The sequence below is a fragment of the Clavelina lepadiformis genome, chromosome 3 (genome assembly GCF_947623445.1).
Source record: "Clavelina lepadiformis chromosome 3, kaClaLepa1.1, whole genome shotgun sequence".
Classification (NCBI taxonomy): Eukaryota; Metazoa; Chordata; class Ascidiacea; order Aplousobranchia; family Clavelinidae; genus Clavelina; species Clavelina lepadiformis.
The window spans coordinates 16,411,886-16,428,972 of NC_135242.1; the positions used below are offsets into that span (position 1 = coordinate 16,411,886).

Consider the following 17,087-nt stretch of genomic DNA (forward strand, 5'->3'; position numbering starts at 1 on the left):
TTTCTTATACTGTTGCATTTTCCCACGTAACAGTATGGGTAATCGTTATTGATTTTTAGAAAAGAATTCGCACTTTACCTGCCAGAAAGCACGTCTAACCTAACGGTTTCAAAATGAATAATTTAACATATACACTGAAGTTCTACACAATGCGGTGACCACATGTTTACATAATTTGTTTACTTAGCACTTTTCTTTAAATGTACACCACACAATCGTTTACTTCATTTCATTTCTTTTTTGACTGTTTTAAACTAAAATTGGCTTAGCCTGCTGTGTAACAACACTCTCTGCACGGTATATAACCAACTTTGAACTGAACTGACTGAAATACTGAGCTTTGTCAGTGCACGAATTTAAAGGTCACGTGACGATATAGGCTACAGCTGATGTTGGCCTGTTCTGATGCACAGGCTGCAGTGGCTTCCTTTACGATGACAAAAAAACATGTTCCTTTGCGGCACCAATAACGAGTAATTGTAAAGTAAACGCTGGCTGAAGTTTCCTTTGTTAGATTTGCCCTATGCTAGTATCTTCAATATAATTACGTATAATTACGAGTCCTAAAATATGTATAAGACAACAATCCATAACAGTATAGAATATAGATACCCCGGATACAATTCATTTTTCACGACATTAATCTTACTGGCGTAGTACGTAACATCCACAAACGTGACGTAATCGCAAGTGAGCACAAAAGTGAAAGTATCAGCGTGACTGGAAATTTATGGTTTAAAAAATTATCACTAATGAGACAATTTTAGATCAGATATAACTGCATTTGCACCACAGGCAAAGATGCATCGCTATTTCACTATAATACCAATGCATAGAAAGGAGAGACAAGAAGAGAAATCCAAAATAGAATTAGGTCTTACATAGGCCTACATCTTCATAGCAAGGCCGTATATTGATACTTTAAATATTTACATACAGTATTATTATTTTGAGCGGTGGCGCGGGCCTGCAGCATGCGTATCATCACTTCTGTAAGTGGTTTGTGCAAAAGAAGCCGTTATCAGCAGAACACCTGAGCCATGTTTTATGTGATATTACATAATTACACAATCAAAGTAGGGGTAAAATAAGCGCAATTTAAAATGCTCTCATGTGTAATGGCGATTTAGTTCATAAATAAATGCAACCACAGTATTGCAAAAAGAACAATAAAGTAAACCACTAATTAGAGTCATCGCAATACTTGGATACGAAAAACAACATGCAGTCAGGTGCGAACATAAAACCAAAGGAATAACAGAACGTGAAGGATTGTAAGCAATATAGGTAAACTTTTAAACCTCATAGTAAAATGCTACTAATTGTTACGATGCACATATAGGTAAAGCGATAAGTTTTAAATGGTTTTGTTAAATTATTGTATGTTGCATATAAGTAACAGAACTATTGGTCAGCTCTTAGGTTAATCGTCACAGCGCTTGACAAAAAATTAACTGACACTTCACTAAACCTAAACTACAAACATCAACCAGCTGTTAACAAATGGGGTTCCTCAAAACTGGAAGAAAGCTTAGGTTTGCTTTCGTTTTGTGAACGCGAGTGAGTCGGTGCAGCGGTTGCAACAGCGACTACTTTCGATAGAGCGCTTGGCTTTTCCGCTGTTGAAGTAATATGTTCCATTCCAGAACTTGTTTCTTCGCTCGTATCTTGACTGATATTAGAAAACTCTTTTACGTCGCCGTTATTGTTCCGCGTTTTTGACTTACCTGCAGCTGGTAGCGATGACTTTTTGTGAACATTCGCATTGCGTTTAATTGGCTCAACCAATCTCCTCGGTGATACTATTCCAGGTGATTGGGTCACAACCGGTACTTTGAGGGTAACCTTTTGGGATTTCGAGGCATCTCGTTGCGAAGTGGGACTGACTGATCCATCCGAAACTACTTTTTGCGAGTTCTCAGTGACCCTTGACCTCAATCGCCATATAACTTTTTCTTCCCCGCCATAAGAAATTTTTGATCGTGTTGTTTGAGTAAAAGAGTCTGAAAGTTGACTTTTTCCTTGGTTTTGCAAAGTCTTTAGCATCTGAGCCAGGGGAGCCTGGTTACAAATAAGTAGAGAAAAATTAAAACACGGTAACCACTTACGTATGCATTTTATAACATTCGCTCTGGGATGAGAGGTTACTATGGTATTTTTTTGAAACTAGAAATATTCAAAATAACTTGAACACTTAGAGAGTCAATAATGTTTTAAGGCTCTCACTGCGTAATCGACTAGCTACTATGTTCCAAACCTATTTTAGTTCACGAACAACCTGATGTAAACCGGCGCCACGATATGGTTTAACTCAACTACAGAGCGATTGTTGCAAGTTTCTTACGCATTATTCTCTCTATACGAGTATGTAACTGCATATAGGTAATAGGCTACTAAATCAGTAGAGCAATATCATCTGACCTGCTGATGATGCCTAGCCTGGATACTGACCATTCCGCACCCACCAGCTGGAAACGCTCCTCCTGTGATTGTTTTCCTCGTCTCCTGATCTGCATTACCACATTGAGCTTGGACATGCGTGTTAGACAAGTAAAGTAAAGCTGAGGGGACATCACCGATTTCATCATCTGAGCATTAACACTTGAGTGAAAATTTAGTGAAGTTCAAGTAAGTGACATTTTCGGAATGTTTGTGTGAAGGATTATATCGTTAATATTATTTTGATAAAACAATAATTAAATTCAAAAGGACCATTATAAAACGTAAACAGGATGTCCGGCATGTAGCTATGATTGCATAATGACCATCATGCTCGCATTTCGTTTTTTATTCCAACAGCTTAGCGCTCATGGCTGTCCAAAGCTTAAACGTACCTATACCAGTCTGTAAATGTGGTATTGATTACATGCGCTGTAAGTGGAGGCAGCGGATCAAAAATGCTCTTGGGAAAAGTACGAAACCACAACAGTTATTATCAATCAGGTTGGCTTTGACACCAAATGCATTTATAATTCTTCTCAGGCAATTGCCTACAGCCTTACCAATATGTTTTTGGTTGCCGTTGATGAGTTTCAATCGAGTTAAGCTGTTCAACTTACGGTTTATTGCGTTCGGCTTATCGTTTGCACCCGGAGGAATAAGTCTACCTGAAGTTCAATAAGCAATATTTAATCTCCAATGATATGTACACAACTCGGTATATTCCTTTTAACATACAGGTAGTGCGACACAGACAAGTGTGATAATGATCAAAATGTAAAGAAAATACTATGTAAATCTTGCTATATTTTTAACATAAAAAACTAATTAAACCATTGTTTTACTTACCACCCATAGAAACTGCAACCAAACCCCTTCTAGATTTGGGCCCGATATCGAGGGTGCATGTCGTAGCTTGTAAACTCTGTCGCACTCGTACGGTGGTCGGCGCTCTATAATGTACCTAAACCATAAAGACATTTTTTCTAGTTTAGGTCCTGTTTTTGCTAAATGACAAATTTTACCAAAAGAAACCTAAATCCAAATAAAATACAAGTAAATCAATCGTTAAAGTTTAATGATGTCAATCAAGTTTTTCGATACTACGAGCTCGACTTTTATTTATTAACAGCAGCTTTCGCAAGCTTAAGTTCGCTTCGGCTGTTTTAATTACATGAGGGTCTCAATATTATAAAAACCGATCGGAATAATGCAAACAGTGTCTTAAAAATTCTAATCTAATAATTTCGATTATTTATGTAATAACTTTTATTCAGTATTAATACTTAACTAACGAAAACTCTCAAAGTTATTATAACATATAGAAATTAATGAAAAACAATTATTATTTAGTTTTTAGGATAATTCCAGTGTTGCTATGTATTTGCACATTTTAATAAAAACAATCGATGATGAAGTTCTATTGCCTACCCTTTGTGCATGGTCAAGCGCTGGTCTTGGCGAGCTGTGGGCGACACCAACTGACGGAAGTGGCAACTCTGAAAGATACATTTTTAGAACATGACATACCGTTCAGTATTCCACGGGAATACAAACAAGTTAAAATAAATAAAAACAAATACAATAAGTAAATCCGGTCAAAGGAAAAAATATGGTCCTTCCAAAAACAGCTGTCTTTAAAATTACAACCTGAACTTCCTCGGACAGAAAACGACGCTATTCTGCTGACTTTCTTCCGCATGGTGGCTTGATTTAATTGAGAGAACCTTGGTGAGGTGGAAATCCCATTTGCTGCAAGTCCAAGGTTTATTAAAATATACGAACCCGTAAGCGTACCATTTGATCAAAGCATGCAGGGAAAACAAGTGTAAATTTTTTTGCGAACTACGTGGCTATTATACCAAACGTTTTTGATTAGTTCTTGTGCATCAGGAGACTCTGACGCCGTATTTCCAATTTCAGAATAATTTAAGACTAGTTGCCCTAACACTTAACAATGTTACAGGGCGACTGAACAGTTGAAATATTTTAAGTAATTACCTAAACTGATGCTTCCATTAACACTGCGGGAGTGATAATTGGGGGGAAGTTTAGCTGAAGGTCGCCTAATCAATTCTGGTGACTCCGATTCGGATAGCAAGAGGAGTTCATCTTCGTCGTCCTCCATATCTGTTTCACCCACGTCCACTTTTTCATCCTCTTCTAAAATCTGATCGAATAGGTTATCGCGCTCGAGGACTCCTGGAAATAAAAATATGATCATAAAAATATTAGATAAGTTATATGTAAAAAGTAATACATGAAAATAACCAAATAATAGAATAAATAAGATAATTCAGAATCAAATATTCCAACTATGAAAAATTGAAACCAGCGTTTTGCACAAGCGCTGGTTTGTGCAGTAAAGTGCTAATATTATGTGAATGGATGATAAAATTTTCGTTACAATTATTAGAATATTATATTGGAACAGTTCACGGTTACCTAATTGGTCCCTTAAATCTCCGCCTACACCATCCTCAATGACAGAAGCATCAAGTTCATTGAGAATTTGTTCATTTTCCATTATTTCATTTCTCCTTGGTGCCAAGGAAACCGATCGAGCTTTCTGGGCCTATCGAAAAAGTGGTAATACGTATCCGTCAGAATTGGTGTGTTTAAGATAATATCTTGCAATGTTTAGAGAATCAACATGTATCAAAGGTCGATAGTTTTTACCTGTTGGTCGCTGTAATCAAACAACTTGTCATCTATACACGAGTGCCTAACGCTAACATCAATACAGGACAGGTTTCAGTTACAAACAAAATGAAACGATCCATGACATACTGAATTTTTCACCGACGTTTAAAGCATCATATTCAGCGTTGTCTGTTTGACGATGCCCGCCTACATTTCATAGTGAGTGTACTAGTACCTCAAACTGGTTACGCAGTTAATTTGACCTCAGATAAATTACATACCGAAAATAAAATTTTTTACCCTTGTTCAAAACTGCTTTTATGGGATAGCGCCAAGTTAAAAAAATTATCATTTACGTAAGCACGGCGTTTATTCCACATTTACACAACAAACGTTAATACACGTACAGTTACAAAAACGTTATGGAACATCGACGAGGTAATGCTCCTTCATATAAACTATAGAATAATATACAATTAATGGACATCTACTCTAAACTTAGGCAAAGGGCTATAAAAATAAATCACTTGAACTTAATCACTGGCATCACAAATTCACATGGATTCACACGAATTGATAAAGTTATTTGCAAACTATCAACCAGTTTGGCAAGCTTTACTTACGTAACTGACAGGCTTCGAAATAGACATGTTGCCAGTGTTGTTTTGTTGTTGCTCATTTTCCCTTTTAAAGTTTTCTGCAGGACGTATGTTGCTATTGGTTGAAATGCGAGATTCTACCTGCGCGTATTTGCGATTGACGCGAGGGGCCGAATAGGGTCGCGTCGTGGACACAGATCCTGTAAAAACGCTCAAATTAGTCAGGGCGAAAAGCAAGCTTTAGACCTGCGAAATCAACGTAAGAATAAGTAAAACAATATTCTCACCACCAGCGTAAAACGGCTTCAATGAAACGTTGGGAGTGCTTTTTGATTGCACTACTCGTTGTTGTGATGACGATGTGAGGGCAGTCACGGTCGACGAAGGCAGATTGAGAGGGCGATATGGCATCGTGGAAGTAACAACAGGCGATGAGTTTGACGTTGAAGTAGCACTTGAAGACACTGAATTCCATGTACTGGGGGATGGCTGAGAATTGCTGCTGGTGGCATTATTAGCTGTGGTAGTGGTACTGGAAGAAGTTGTGCTAGTCTGGCAGTTTGTTAAGCTTCTGCGATACTGTTCACATAATATAGAGGCCTCATTAACAGTAGATTTTGCAATGTAACATTACTTATAACTATTATAGGTTAAGTAATAATCTTTTTTATGGAATTAAGCTAAGGAACATTAACAAACCACAAATTGTCCAGGCACAAAACGTTTTCGACGTTGGGCGCTACGTGCGCGGCGTCGAGCTTCCGCCGCAGACTGCAGTCGTTCTCGCCTTTCGGCTGCTTCTATGATATCACCATTGTAGAGGAGAGCAAAATTTCGCTGTGAAGTCAGAGGCATGATTCGTTCTCGTTTATTCGCCTTTTCAAATATTTCCAGCGAGATTTCTGAACGTTGGGAGGAAAGTTATATATTTGAAACACAATAAAATTCATGATAATTTGACAATTTACTCACAATTTGAATTTCACAGTACAACTGAAGAAGCAAGCTTATGCTTGCGAAAGCTCGCGTCGAAAAATATAAAGTTAACCCTAAGAGTGCCAAACTATATCCTGTTTCTTATTTTACTTTAAAATTTGGTTAACACGGTTCATACAATATCAACAAAACTCATGTTATAACTTACTTAACGTCTCTGATACGAGGTCCGGCATTACTTCACGTAACACTTCGCAGTTTGTATGAAGAGCTGGATTACAATTCATTTCTAGTAAAGAAATCTGTTAAATCAAAAATAAACTATTTAGATTGGGGGCTGGTGTATTTGTATTTAACTTTCATTTTGTCAAAACAAATGAATAAAAGTGTTTTATAAAACTCATAGCCATTACACAAAATTTTGAACATAAACATTAACCAACTACCTTAAAATTATCATCAACAAGAAAATCACAGCCAATGAGATCAAAGAAACCAAGGCGGCACTCTAGCTTGTGACGTACAGCTTGAAAGCAGTGGAGTATAATTTGCTGACAGCGTCGCTAAAATGGAATTCGTTTCAGTAGATGGATTGAGTGTTTTTTTTGTTAACGTTATTTTGGAAAGTTTCAGGAAATAGCAAAACATTGATACCTTTAAGACAATATGAACCCAATCTTCTGGAAGTTCGTACTTTTCTTGAAAATTTTCATTAACATAATCGTTAAACCTATCCATTGACCAAACTGTGTCTTCCTTCAATTCCTCGTACAAAGGACTTTTCTTTTGCATAAACTGAAAATATAAAGGAGATATATTTCAGTGACGTCATGAAACTTACCCTTTAAGCAATCCGCTAAAACTCTTAACAAAAAACATGGCATATAATCCACTGCCCTTATTTTTACACAAAATATTAGTATATAAGTATGCTGCAAGCAATCAGGCCTGTTTTATTTGAAATTTTAAACATGATGGCATGGGCATGTTTTCATTGCATCCCTCAACGTTGAAACTAAGTTCCTCAATTTGGTTTTGCCTGTTAGGGAAAGTGGGAATACCTCGGAGACAGACTCAGCAGACTCCGGACAGGGACTTTCCCACCATTTTTTTATGACCTGCCTTAATATTAATGACAACTTTATATCAGAAGTAGTTGCTTGCCATTTTGTTTAGCTTACTGTTGGTAGTGAATGGAAGGCTAGAAAAGAAATATAGTTTTATGAAAAAAAGTGACTTTTAGTCTTTAAACTGTGTAATGCAGTGGTTCCCACAGCAGGGGTCCACGAATTATACTTTAGTTCGTCATACATAGTCTATCAAGTAACAAGTTTGAAATCGGGGGTCCACGAGAAAGAAATTATTGCAGCTAGGGATCCGCGATCAAGACAAGATTCGGAACCACCGGCGTAAAGTGTTGCTTAAAAAAATGATTGCGATGTTAAATTAATTATTTTAGTGACAGAGAGGAACGTGAATGAAGTTTACCTTGTTGTTTATTACTTAAATTTAGAGCTCAGCAAAATTCCTGAAAATTCAAGTTTGTAGTAAACAGTGTAAATAGGGACATGTCGGACAACAGGACGTGTGATTTCGGACTAATGACCGTATATCCTCCATTGATTAATTGACTTTATTATATGCTGCTTTTAATTGACAGTAGACGACAATGTTCTTTTTGTTAAATTTTTTTTCTTGTTTTTAAGTAACAGCAGCTTCTTATCTTAATTACATAATTAACATGACCTTGTGTGTAAAAAAATTAAAAAAAGCAATAAGTCTAGTCTAGCAATTTTTTTTCAGAAAGCTAGTATGTCACTTGATCGACAATGCTTAGTTTCTGACCAAAAATACCAGCAACCTATATTACACAATATTTAATATATCTTTTTTCTGGTACCAAGTTATTACAAATACAATATCAGTTAAGCCGATTATGCATGGCTTCCGAATTTTCTCCAAACTTTGCAAGGAGTCATAATACTTTCAGTAAAAGTTTGGAGTAATGATCACTCCTAATACGGCGGTCTGTGGACGTTTTTACTTTTATCTCTGATCTCCGGCATTTCCAAGATTTTGCAAAATTATTTTCTTAGGAAATTTAACTTGAGTTATTGCATTCTAGTCATAAAAAATTCAAAAAAATTAACTGAAATGTAATCACCTTCCCCTATTGTATTTTTTCTCTTTTTAAGGTGTAAAAGTACAACGAAATTGCATTTCATGGCATAAGTCAATAAGGTTATTACCTGGTTTGTAAGGTGTCCAGTTAAGTCTGTACTATAATGGTCATAAGGCATACATGTCAATCTACAATAACCATCACGATAAAAAACAACAAGGGGATTGGTACAGGCAATAAGAAAGTAATTTCTCACATCAAACTTTCTACCTTCCAGTAACAATGGATTTGTAACATACCTGAAAATAAAATAAAATAATTATTACGGTTTTGTTTTTTTTTTCTACTTGTGTTTACATTTTGCTAAGGTAATAAGCAAAATTAATTAATGAAACTTGCCGCTGTACAATTCTAGCCATTGGAATCTTAAATGGCAGTTTTCTTGAATTTTGTACATCTTCTTCAACATCAGCTATTTTTTCTCTGAAATTGCAAACATTTTGTAAATACTATCTCATGATAAACTGCAGTGTGGTAGGCATATGATTATCACATATAAAAATAAAAGATAGAGCTCACTGTATCTTTACAATGTCTTCTTGACTTCTAATGAGATAAATTCCTTTTCCCTGATTCAAACCAGTAGGTTTGGAAATCCAAATTTCACCATCTGTATAAAATTAGTGTACATTTACCGCTGGAAAATAGCCATGCAAATTTGGCTAAAAATATATTTCTTAAGGCAAAATGATAAATCCAAATAATAATAATAATTTTAATAAATAATTAGCAAGGATTAGAATGTTACAAATATACATAATATCATAAAGAAGTGATGAAAGTTATTTCAAACGTTATCAACAAAATGTGAAGTGAGCATACCAACATAATTATCAAAAAACATTTCTCTCTCATCTTTGACATCAAGTCTGTAACTTTCGGGCAGGAAGTCTTGGTAACGCATTATCCTAAAAACATTGCTTCTAATAATCTAATTCTAATGACAAGTAAAAACCAATTAATTTAACAAAAAAAAAAACTTACAAAACTATAGGTAAATTTTTTTTGTTCAGAATTAATTAAATTAATACCACATTTCAATCAATTTTTACCAATAGAGAACAGAACACAATAAATAGTATGTAAGTAACATAGCAAGACGGTGGAAAGGGTATAATTTAAGAAATGTTATAAATTTCTGTATACAACTCAAGAGAAAATTTAGTAAATCTTTTATTTTGCATACTTTGGTTTTCCTTTTTTAACTTTATTCATCACACGGTCATATTCTCGTAATGAGGTCAACAAGCCAATTTTTGTTGTGAGCAGTTTATTGTTAGGTATTTGGTAGCACAACTGCTCTCCTGAGAGTAAAAATAATTCGAAAAAATTTTAGTTGGTTATTTATATTATAAAGATAAATCTTAAGTTTTAATAAAACAATGATTGGTTGTAAACCATATATTGGTTGGGGCATAAAATAGCAACAAAAAATATCAAAAACATTTCAACTATATATACAGTACAGCTTAATTAACGAACAATCAAAATCGAACTTAAAAGATTGGGGTCTTTTCTTTTCATAGTTAAATTACATTTTCAAATATGGTATATACCAGGGCTACTCAACTGGCGGATAGCGGTCCGAATGTGGACCTTTTCAGTGTTGAGTCCGGACCTTATCTGTCTCAGTATTTACGCAAACGAAATCAATCATCGTTAATTTTGTTATTCCTGGTTATTCAATTAATCAGCGAGTGTGTAAGTGGTAGCTCAAACTTATCTTCTAGCAGTTTTTGTTAATAGGTCGTTTGTCAATCGGGGCAGCCGGCATTTTGCGCCATCTTTTGTTGAGAAAACACACAAGTTTAATACAAAACCACTAAAGAAATGTAGCCTTCGACAGCGCTGTTTCTGGGTAAAGCCCATCATCAGCAAGGTGCTAATTGTAACCGATATAGAAACTTTATGAAGTCACAATGACATTTGTGACTTCATAAGGACACCAGCTTTTTAACAAAACCAAGTCAGCGTTTTCAAACATGAACTTCAAAAAGAATAAATTTCGCATCTGTATGACCAATGAACCTTCACCAGCCTTCGACTCGCTCTCACTACTTTAGAACCAAGATTTAAAGAACTAGCAAGAAATAAGAAATACCAATTCTCCCACTAGCTGTAACTAACAGAACAATAAATAAATTTTGCTTATTGCTTTTGCTAATACCGCTTTACCGGATTTTGTATATACCATATTTCATGTGTTGTGTTAAAAAATCCAGAGAATTTAATATTTTAAAATCCAGAGATTTTAAAATTAAATTAATACCCATCCAGAGAATTATATTATTTTAAATATTGTATTTTAATACGTTTGTATGACTGTAAATTATTTCAAGAGAGTTATAACGGACATAAGCAAATTTTGAACTTTTGTAACTGGACCTTTGCTAAAAATAGTAGAGTAGCCCTGGTATATACGGTACCGTATATCGGAATACCACACAACTACATTTAATTCAAACGAAATCTGCTAACTTACTTAATGTCATTGACAAAATACTAAGAACATTAAGAATTAAATATCACTGTTTCATACAATACATAAACTATAATAAATGAAAAATTGCAAATCAATCTTTTTGTCAAATGAAGCAAAAGTAAAGATTGCCTACCCTCTCGAAAGCAGTGATAGTTGTTGTGTGCTTTAATCTCACACCATTTTAGTTTAAAATCTTCACGATTTTTGTCATGGATTCTTTCCCACCCAAGTGTGGTTAAATTTTCTTCAACCCTGAAACCAAGGGTTTTGGTGTAAGATTTTAAATGTTAAACAGTGCATAACAAAATGATGGATTAAAATTTTATAATGGATTGACGTTAACTTTTTAATCTACTGACTGCTAAGAAAACAAGTACTTGCACAACTAAGCTATGATTACATATCACCAGGGGCCCAGTTCACAAGTTCATACGAATTTTTCTGCCATAAAAATGTTTGAAAAAATTGCTTCAAAAACATCATCATCAAAATCACTTACCACTGCCTTTCGTGTTTAACTATTCCCTAAACATTGACTATCACTGTCTGTGTAAAAAAGAAGAATATTGTTGTCTGTCAAAATATGTACTTACATGTGAGTTCCATTGTTGCCTCCAATATAAAAGAAAGCTTTAGGTTTGCGACTGTATCTTCTACGAGAATGAGAAACTACATTGGGTGCTTCATTTTCATCTACATCCTCCTCTTCCTCTTCATCATAACTTATAGATCTGTTGAGAACATATAAAAGCATAAACCAGCACCATAAAAAGAAATAATCAAATACTTTATACAAAGCATGACTCAATACTTCTTCTCTTTCTCAGGTAAAACACTTTTTTCAGGGATTTCTTTGATGTCTTCTGTTTCCATTTAACCTAAAGTGAAAAATCGCTGTTCAATCCAAATAGTTGTTGAATAATATAAATTAACATTGCAAATTGGTTTAGAATTTTAAAACTTAAAAATCCATTACATGCGTGCATAATCTGCATAAATGCAAGCATGATTTCATAAAAAGTATAGTTCAACTTTTATTGGTTTTAGTAATATACTAATGGTGCCAGAACACAACAGTTCTACAAAAAGAATTTTAGTAAACTTACCCAAAAATTACTAAAGTAACATTGATTATAGAAAGTCAATCTAGCAGTTCCATTGTGAAAAATTTGCAAACTTTGCAGATTGAAAAACTTAAGCATAAAATTATTTTACTAAAATAAACTTGAGAAGGCTTTCTGAAAATATAACGTAACATGAACTATATCATACATGATGAATACTATAAAAAACATTAACGATTACCGTAATTAAATACCAAATGACTACCAACAGTTTCTGCAATTTAAGTGAATTTGCTCCAACATAGCTCTCAAAAAAGTGCTAGTGCCATGCTTTAGATTTGACACTCCTTGACATAGACGATGTTAAAAGGTGATTCCTACAATGATTGTCATCATTGCTTAACCTTGCTTTCATGAATACATATTTCAATTATATCAACTTCAGCTGAGACAATCTTTGTATACCTTAAAATATCTTATTGAGCCATTTCAGCTTCAAGTTAACAAGCTTTTACTGCATGCTCAGTGATAAGAAATCTTTTACTAGCTCAAGTTAAAGTTTGTCTCAGGTTTTATTCGAATTGTATTATTTTTTACTATTGACTGTGGGAAGTGAAAAATTAAGGCACCAACCTTGTTACAGCACAATAAAATAGAAAGAAACATGCTTACAAACAATCAATGAGTCAAAGAAAAGCAACAAAGCTGTAGAAGCTGAAAATGTACAATATGTAACTACAGTATAACAATGGAAGTTTAGCACGGCTAACAAACAAAAAGTTCATGATATTGTAAATACTAGAATAAAATCAACACACCAAAAAAAACGCCAAAAACACACACTCAAGGCAACTGATTCTTATGTTAAAATGCACACCGGGAAGTATTGATGACATGGTTGCAATTAGCCTACAAAGAGAAGCTTGGTACACTCGCATAAAAAATTTACTTTAAACAACACAGGTTACATGGATTGTGAGTCGTTGACATGCACATGAATAGTTTAAATATAATCGCATCTAAAGAAACACCATCCGAAGGATCGAAATGCCAATTCTATGGCCAGTATGGGGGTCAATATCCGATCTCTCTATTGCAGTGCATGAAAGTGTGCAAATAAAAAAATAACGTTTAAAAAACAGCATACATCTATGTTCTCATAAACAGATTAGAATTATTTGTTAAGAGAGATAAACATATGCTGGTGTAGTGTGCAAATTTAGATTAGGTCTTGGTTAACTATGCTGGTTTTTAAGTCTAGTTTTAGACAGAAAACTGAGAAAAATTAGCTTTAAAAGTAAATTTTTTTGGTGAAATTGTGACAGCCAAATTACTATATTACAATACTAAAACTTCAGATTTGTAAATAAAAATTTAAATTAATTTATTTACATATTTTTATTTTTTGCTATTGACTGTGGGAAGACATAAAAAGGTATTTATCAACAGTGCATGCCAGAGAAAGTTACATATTCAATAGACGGCTGAAATGTGGCGAGGCTGCGAGGCTTAAACAAGCAAGATTGTGCTTGAAAACTAGAAATTGAACTATATTCAAATTATAGAAATCATGGCTTGCATCCACACAAAATTTAAAGGCTATTAATATGCACATCAACTCAACTAACATGCACTCAACATGTTCACCACAACATAAAAGAAAATTAACTAGAAAAGGCCTATTGTTTGAATAGGGGTGCATTCCTTGTGATGGTTACGTCATAGGTCAATTTGATGTCCATTACGAAAGCATCAAAAACATTATGCCAACTGCGATTTCTAAAAAAGGTAGACACTTTGCTCTTTTTGGTCTAAACAAGAAAAATGGGAGAGAAAACTGAACTTGCAGTTGTACTAAGACATGAGTTTGCTTCGTATCACGTCAAGTTTACGCTTTATTTATTTACGCTACGTTTTATATCACAAATAATGTTCGTGGTATTATTTTCTTGAAATATTACGCAAGAAACATCTTTGTCATAAAAACCACACTACTCTGGCGGCTGTTGTTACTTTAGGAGCGAGGTACAATTGAAGATTGATAACTTGTTTTGCTTCTGCTGCGATGGTATGAGTTCCCATTCCTCAAACGGCGTGACTATGCTGTTAGTTGCTTAATTCTGTCTATGCATTTTACTAAATTATAAAATTCCCATTTTTATTTATTGTCAGACACAAAGGCTTACGCCTTTCGGCAAAACTTACTGCTGCTACATTGCACAGTAGTAACAACTGAAAGAGAGAGAGAAGGAAAGATTGCAAACATTACATCAGTATATATATAGCAGTCACATCAGCTCATGATTGATTAATTATCTGTACGTCATTAACGAGAATTTAAGTGTGGTCAGCAAATGTATCACAAGATCCCATAATCAAATTTCTGCATTTTTAAAACAACCCATGACTTGTGACGTAACCGTCATAACGCCACTTGACCATAGCTCACTCCGAATATCTTTCGCATAGACTAAATCATGGTTGTTTGAGTACTAATCCAAAATAGGTAACAAAGAATAAGGACTTCTGCGTACGCCATTACGGCAAAATTGCGTCTTCTGCACGAACTGCCCCACTTTTTAGTTTACTAGTTGATGGGCAGATGGGACTACTCTTGCATGCCTCTATGGATGGTTTGTTGGCATAGCTTCTAAACCCAAGTTAATTGAACTTTTCATAATTCAATGCTGTTTTTATTTGCAAAGGTAACCTGCACTAGATCTATTTGCCTAATAAACTTAGTACTAATACCTAACCGAGGCCTCTGGTCTAGCCTATCAACTTGATGGCTGAATACTTGAATTGAAGGTCAGGTTACCAAGATACCAACGCTATTGTGATCACTGAAGCGCGGTAACAGCTGATTTACGCTCAGCGTCCCCTCGTGTTCAGTATCACCAACTTCCCGTAGATTTTTTACGAGTTTGTTGAAATAAAAAAAAGGAAAACTCAACGAGCTGATTACGCTGCAAACACAACAGGAATTACACAAAAAATCAAGATCTTGAAAATTAAAAATAATTCCTCGAAAGTTTTTGTAAACTTTCGATGATAATATAAATTCATGAACTACGATGGTTGTTATGGATATGGGCCAATAACGGTAAAATCAGTTGGACACTTTTGGACAAGTTTTGCTTCTTTGAAATGTGATCAACACATTTACCCCGTTTCCATGTCCAAGGAGAAACTTGGCTGACACACGGCAGACTTACCCTATACCTCGAGGCCTAGTACGGCTTGCGTTTCCATGTCTGATTTTGGGATCGGTCTGGCTGGGAAAATTTATAAATTTTACGCAAATGCAAAACAAATTATGAAAGCAAGATTCACCAAGCACTTTTTATTAAGCAATTGAATCCAATCCTATAATAAACGAGTCTATGAAAATGGTTCATCGTTTTTAGGAAAAGTTTATAACTAATCTGCCTATCCCCAGCCCGTAATTACTTGTGTTACACTACTTTTTACCGTAATCCGATCAGTTAATGCTATTTTATTTTGCAACTTTCCTTTCGCAATGTTTGCCACAGCTTTGCTGCAACAGCTTGTTATTTTGAACAATGCCTTTGCATCTATCATTATTATCGTTTACTAAACTTTACTCTATCGTCTTGTCTGAAACTCAAAATTTCGCATCCTCTTTTCTTGCAGCTACTTCCGTACGGAGTTGTTATAAATATTTACACAGCTTTGATTTTAATATTTACATTTGTTTCTCACTCTGATGAAGGACATATATTCCTATCCGAAATATGTTATTTCTTGTACATCGTTAATAAATTATGTTGCCTGCGCTAGTTGCTTTGTTTGCAACTTTATGATATTTAGGGTTGACTTCTACTCTTCCTAATACGTTATTTTTAAGTAATGAATTTGCGAGCAGCTTATATCAGAATTTATGGGCCAATTGTTACGGTTCCCTAACCGTAATCAGCTGATTTAGTTCACCTATACAGGATACTTCACAGGCACAGCATAACACAACAGTAATTACATACTGCTTTAAAAATCATATGCAAATTCCCGATCTTCGGATGTGTAATGATCTTAAATCGCCCTACGTTTTGGCCGCTAATATTAAGCCTTGCCGTTGAGCCACCTATTTTTGAAGGCCCGATAACGGCGCAGTTCGAGCCTAGTACTAAGTCTGCGTAAGTTGCGTCACTTTCGTATACGGAAAGTAAGGCCAATTATACTAAGCCTGAAAAGTGGGCATGGAAATGGGATAATTTTGTCTTTGATTCGATCTGATTTTGTATAATTTTATTTTGATTCACGTAATTTAAGCTCAGAGCAAGCACTCTATCTATTTGAATATAGAAGTCGCACGAAATGACTTAAAACGAAAAACAGAAGGCGCATGGGATGATACATAAAGATTACTGTTTAAAAGACCTGCAGCGTACAATTTAGAAGTGTGAAATCATTTTGTTATCAACAAAGAAGACACGAAGAAGTGAGCGTAACTACCGCACATATACGTAGCTAATCACTGATTAACAACATAGCAAATTTTATGTAACTTATATGGTAATGGTCAAATAAATTTACAAAGTAATTACACCACAATAAGTACGTCATGCAGCCCTTATAATAGGCGTTACATGGTTAGAAGAATGGGTAGCCTATGCAAAAGGTCGATTCACTATTTGGGGTTTAATTGAAGTTACACTTAGATTAAAAGGTAGATTTAAGTTAAGTTACCATGTTATAGCTTATAACACTTTGGGTTTGTTGGC

General features: G+C 34.8%; 1 protein-coding gene across 1 annotated transcript; it reads right to left on the reverse strand.

The window, feature by feature from the left end:
* Window positions 1-598: 598 nt before the first annotated feature.
* On the reverse strand, window positions 599-12,521 carry LOC143449276 (uncharacterized). Its single transcript, XM_076949396.1, has 23 exons — window positions 12,388-12,521; window positions 12,093-12,159; window positions 11,875-12,012; window positions 11,415-11,533; window positions 9,986-10,103; window positions 9,622-9,707; window positions 9,319-9,409; window positions 9,139-9,222; window positions 8,867-9,038; window positions 7,272-7,412; window positions 7,064-7,180; window positions 6,826-6,919; window positions 6,381-6,583; window positions 5,969-6,260; window positions 5,706-5,881; window positions 4,885-5,014; window positions 4,441-4,641; window positions 4,090-4,191; window positions 3,871-3,938; window positions 3,289-3,403; window positions 3,003-3,107; window positions 2,422-2,588; window positions 599-2,061 (listed from the first exon to the last, which is right to left on the reverse strand). Exons 2-23 carry the CDS (start codon window positions 12,152-12,154, stop codon window positions 1,486-1,488), a joined length of 3,357 nt encoding a protein of 1,118 aa, XP_076805511.1. The 5' UTR covers window positions 12,155-12,159; window positions 12,388-12,521; the 3' UTR covers window positions 599-1,485.
* Window positions 12,522-17,087: the final 4,566 nt, after the last annotated feature.